At 34.7% G+C, this 5516-nt stretch overlaps 1 protein-coding gene across 1 annotated transcript; it reads left to right on the forward strand.

Moving 5' to 3' along the window:
* Positions 1-3495: 3495 nt before the first annotated feature.
* On the forward strand, positions 3496-5092 carry LOC120173325 (putative uncharacterized protein DDB_G0283431). Its single transcript, XM_039180524.1, has 2 exons — positions 3496-4097; positions 4926-5092. Exons 1-2 carry the CDS (start codon positions 3800-3802, stop codon positions 5090-5092), a joined length of 465 nt encoding a protein of 154 aa, XP_039036455.1. The 5' UTR covers positions 3496-3799.
* Positions 5093-5516: the final 424 nt, after the last annotated feature.

A 5516-nucleotide genomic window follows, 5' to 3' on the forward strand; every position in this document is an offset into this window, starting at 1 on the left:
TTGCATATCTGAAATTGCAGGATTATTTTCATTAAGCTTTCTCTCTTTCTGTGCAGGAATCTCTTCTCTTTTGGCCAAAACAGATATTCTATCCATCATCTTGGACATCTTCTCTCTTATTTCTCGTATCTCCTTTTGCTCTTTAATGGGCATACGATCTTTGGGTGCATAGCTCTTCTCTATCTTCAGAGTTCCCTCAGGATGTCTTTTCTTGGCCGCATCATATTTTGTTTGATCATAGAACTTTTTGTCCATTTATGATTTCTTTCCAATATGATGAACAGTCTTTCAAGTAAACACCTTCTGGTTATGCCATGATAATGCAATGTAAACAAAAGAAATCAATATGAACAGATTAGAGCAATGTAACATGCATGAAAAAATAAGAAAAAATAGAATAGTTAGTACCAACTAATGGAAAAAAATCTATCTATCAAGGTATAAATCTTAACCTCATGCTTTCTAGTTCCATGCTTTGTTTGGAAAAAATTAACCTAACCGCATGATTTCTAGTTCGCATGCATTTATTCAGGAAAAAGAAAAGGAAATAAAATAAATTAAAAGCTAGAGCTTATTTCTCCTTTGTGTACACCTATGAACAGAGGTTCAGTACTGTCTTAGATCAGGTGAATTTCTAGGGTTTATTATATGCAGAGTTTCAGTTCTAGGAGTAAAGTACTCGAACTGTCCTTGTTGATGCCCCCTTGGGCTATCAAACCCTCAATCCTAGTCCATTACAGACTTAAGCGGATCGAGTTCAATTCGAGGGGATACATTTCTCTATGACTAACACGGAGAATAAATTCTCACGAAGACATAGAGCATATGAACCACAAAAGTTACTTGCTAGGTCTGACACGGAGAATAAATTCTCACGAAGACGTCGCTTTCACTCCCACTCAAAAGGGACAAACTCAATTATAGAGCTTTATGTTATGCAATGCAGGTGTTGTGTGTGAGGAGAAATGTTCAAACCTCTAACAAATAAATAAAATAATTAATACCTGAAAAAAATATTAATAAAATAATATAAAAATAATAAGTAATAAAAAATTTGAAATAAAAGAATTAAAAATTAAATATATGAATTTTTAATTTCTAACTGATAGAGACAATTTATAATTGATTTTAAAGTTTGACGGTCCCCAGCGGAGTCGCCAAGCTGTCGTAACCGGTTTTCGTCCGGGCACGAAATTGTTTTACTTGGTGGGAAAAGTGATGTGAATAAATGTTTTTTTTAAAATAATTTGGGAGTCGCCATCGGCCTTTTGGGCCAGGTAGGTCGAATACCTAAAAATCATCTTTTAAAAGAGTTTTTAAGAAAGCATCGATTAAAAGATAAATTGATCTGCGTTTTAACCAAAAATTCATTCTTTTTAATAATAAAAAGGGATTCGTGGTCGGTTACGTTTAGGGAAGGATTAGCACCCCTACAACGCCCAAAATTGATACTTTTTTTAATTACAAATTGTCTCTAATAATAGAATTTTAAGAATTCAAATATATTTAATTTATAATTATGTTATTTCAAATTTTATTAATATAATATTTAAGAAAATATATTAATATATTTATAAAAATATTTATTTATTTAGAAATATCAGAAAAGGACTTCTAGGTGCCTTAAGACAGCTCTTTTCTTCGATATTAATAAATAAATGACTAAAACATTTTCTTAAGATAATAAAAATTTATTTTAATATAGTAAGATATTTATTTTAAAAAAATATCAGAAAATGGCTTCTAGGTACCTTAAGACAACTCTTTTCTTTGATATTAATGAATAAAAATAAATATTAAAATTTTAATAATTTAAATAAAACTAAATTATAATTTTTATAATGTTTAATTATTTAAAATACCAGAATAGGACATCCAGTTGTTTTAAGACTGCACTTTTCTTTGATATTGAAAATAAATATACATTATTATTTAATATATATATATATATATATATATTAATTTATGTGACTAATATGAAAATAATAATAATAATATAAAAGTAGAAAAAAATTAATATTATAAATAAATAATATTTAAAATAAATTTAAAAGCAATAATATTAAATTGCAAAATATATAAAAACAATCAGGATCAAAATGAAAAGAAATAAAATATTGGTGACTAAAAAGTAAAATATTAAAATTAAAGGGCATAATTCGAATTAACAAAAAAACTTTATGCTAATAATGTAATTTAACCTTATTTAATTAATTCGGGTTAAAAAATAAATTATAAAAATTATGAAGGACTAAATAAGGCATTTAACCTAAATATATGTATAATACAGGTAAGAACTAAATTAAAATAAAATAAAATTATAAGACTAAACTAGAATAATCAAAAATCAATTTCAGTGACTAAATTGTAATGATTACAAACTTGGAGCACTGCGGACAGGGTTTACCCTCTTCTCAAAACGCACCGTTTCATCATGAAACGACGTCGTTTTGTATCGGGTATAAAATACCCAAAACGGCTGGCCCTTCGGGCCAGCTCTCATTTCTTCTTATTTCTCTTCTCTCTCTAGCTGAGAGAGAAGAGAATTCTCTCCCCTCTCTCTATTATTTCCCTCACCGGAGGGAACACGGTCTTCGACCGACAGCCGTACTCCAGCGCCGAACACTGGTTCTAAAGGCCGAATCCGGCATCTATATTCCCCAAAAGTCCCTAGAATTTCCTAGATCTAAGAAAATACCTTCGGTATTTTCAGTACTTCGACGATGTTTGGTGTTCTCCGGTGGTTCTGCTTCCTCGGTAAGGGTTTCTCTTTTCTTTTCTCTCGATTTTTTTTGCTTCGTTGTTGTTGACTGGGATGTTTGGTATATTTTTTTTGCTCTTGTTTCTGTTTTTCTCCGGTTCTTCCTCCTTTTTTTGTTGCAGGTGTGGTCGATGGCTTTTATAGCCATCGACGGTGTGGCTCTCGGACCGGTCAAAGGAATGGAGTTCGGTGAGTCACCAAAACTATGTGGTGACTCACCCCATAGCCGCGACGTGTGGGGGGGGCAGCTGGCTTCTGGAGATTTCGTCGGAGGCGGTGGCGCCGTGGTTGAAACACCTGGCATTGGAGGTGTCGGCATCGTCGATTGGAGCACTTGGCATCAAAGGCCGAGGCATCTGGAAGCTTCTGGTAGCTAGAGAGGCGGCTGCGGCGCGGGGCTTCTGGAAACGGCGGCTGGGAGCTAGGGTTTAGAAACCCTAGCTGAAACTCCCAAATGATTTGGGCTTCTCGGGCCTGGTTCAAGTTGGGTCACTGTTGGACCTGATCTGGGCTCCGGGATCTTGTAATTGGGCTTTGTAATATTTAATAAATAATATATAATAATAATTATAATAATAATACTAATAATAATAATTTTAATAATAATAATAAATTTAAATGAAAAAATTGATGTCTACAGACAGATTGAGAACTCTGATGTACAGAGAGGATCGACAACGATTCTTCCATCTTCAGTTACAAGCCAAAATGATGGAGTTCAGATTGATGAATCCAACAATAACTCTGGAGTAGAGGGTACACGAGAAAAACTTATTTCGTTAGACACAATTGGGAGTTCAAAAACTGGCCAGAATGAAGAAGTTCATTCTTCTGATTCTTCAATTGCCAAAGGGGGGACAGCATCCTTGAACACTAATGATAATGCCGGTTCTGGTCAGAATGAGAGTGGCGACGATACCAGCAATGACACAAATGTAAATGGGAGAGACAACAGAAGTGACAATCAGAGCAACACTAATGATATTGCAAATGCAAATGAAGATGTTACTGAAAAGGATAATAACAATTCAAGTTTAAATGAAAATGCTGCTCAGAACAACAACAGCAACGAGAATGCTGGTCAGAACGAGAATAATGCTGCTCAGAGCTATACTGACAAGTGACAACGACAATGTAAGTCAGAACGAGAATAATGCTTCCCAGAGCAAAAATGAGAAAGCAAGTCAGAATGAGAACAATGATACTGTTCTGAGCAACAACAAGAATGAGAATGCTGGTCAAAACGAGGACAATGCTGCTCACAGTGTTACCAACAACCAGAATGGTGGTCAGAATGAGAATAATGCTTCCCAGAGCAACAACAATGATAATGCAAGTCAGGATGAGAACAATGATGCCATTCAGATCAATATCAGCAACAATAATAAGGCATGTCAGAATGAGAACAATGATGCCGTTCAGATCAATACCAGCAACTGTGATAAGGCAAGTCAGAATGAGAACAATGATGCTATTCAGATCAATACCAGCAATAATGAGAATGCAAGTCAGAATGAGAATAAAAATTCTGTTCAGATCAACACCAACAACCATGAGAATGCAAGTGAGAATGAGAACAATGCTGTTCAGAGCATTACCAACAACAAAAATGCCTGTCGGAATGAGAATAATGCTTCTCAGAACTATGACAACAATAACAGTGAGAATGCAAGTCAGAATGAGAATAATAATGCTGTTCAAATCGACACCAACAATTAGAAAGCAGGTATGAATGAGAACAATGCCTCCCAGAATTACAACAATAACAGTGAGAATGCAACTAAGAATGAGAACAAAAATGCTGTTCAGATTGACACCAACAGCGAGAATGCAAGTCAGAATGAGAACAATAATGCTGTTCAAATCGACACCAACGGTGAGAATGTAACTCAGAATGAGAATAACAATGTTGTTCAAATCAACACCAACAATGAGAATGCAGGTAACACTGAGAACAACGCTGCTCAGAGGATTGCTGACAAAGAAATTGCAGATCAGAACGAGAATAATGCTTCCCAGAATTTAAACAATGACAACAACAGCACCAATGACAATGCAAGCCAGAATGATAACAATGATGATGTTCAAGGAAATACAAACAACCGGGAAACCACAAATCAGGATGAAACTAAGACTGCTTATACCTACAATAATGAAAATGCAGGTCAGAATGAAAACAACAATGCTGCTCGAAGCAACACTCACAACAATGGAATTCGGCTGAGAATGACAACAATAATGCTTCAAAGACCTACAAGGACAACTATGCAAGTAACGATATTAGGACTTTGGCAGATACCAAGAATGGGGGAAATGATGATGATCATGTAGCTGCAGAGTGAAAATGATGTTCTGTTGTTCACTAAATGACTATTATTGCCATCAAAGTTCTGTTCTGTACTTGAAGTGATATTATAACTGGAATTGTTTGTTTTGTACTTATAGTTCTACTTCTAATTATTAACACTCCAAGTTCCATAAGCCACATATGTATATGTTTAAACTGTGTTCTCCGTCTAGCAAAAATGAAAGTCATAGGCTTTGATTCAACAGTATATCTTTCTGGAAGCCTTTTGTCTAAGAAAGTTTCTTTTCCTGCAAATGTGTCTAGATGCCTCTTACATCATCATTTTGATTCCATGAATTTGTTGCTTAACTTACAAGGACCAGCAGAGTTGGCAAAGCAATAAAACCTGATGGCGCCCCAAAAACTAAAACCCATCTGAAAAACTAGACTCTTAACCTTATCTCTATC

The sequence above is a fragment of the Hibiscus syriacus genome, unplaced genomic scaffold, assembly GCF_006381635.1.
Source record: "Hibiscus syriacus cultivar Baekdansim isolate YM2019G1 unplaced genomic scaffold, ASM638163v2 tig00111947_pilon, whole genome shotgun sequence".
Lineage (NCBI taxonomy): Eukaryota > Viridiplantae > Streptophyta > Magnoliopsida > Malvales > Malvaceae > Hibiscus > Hibiscus syriacus.

What these genes read in the sequence shown, in the direction of transcription:
- LOC120173325 (XM_039180524.1), top strand. Translation starts at nt 3,800, where the DNA reads ATGAAAATGCTGCTCAGAACAACAACAGCAACGAGAATGCTGGTCAGA. An exon ending in CAACAACAATGATAATGCAA is followed by an intron (nt 4,098 to 4,925) that starts GTCAGGATGAGA and finishes ATGAAAATGCAG; the next exon opens with GTCAGAATGAAAACAACAAT.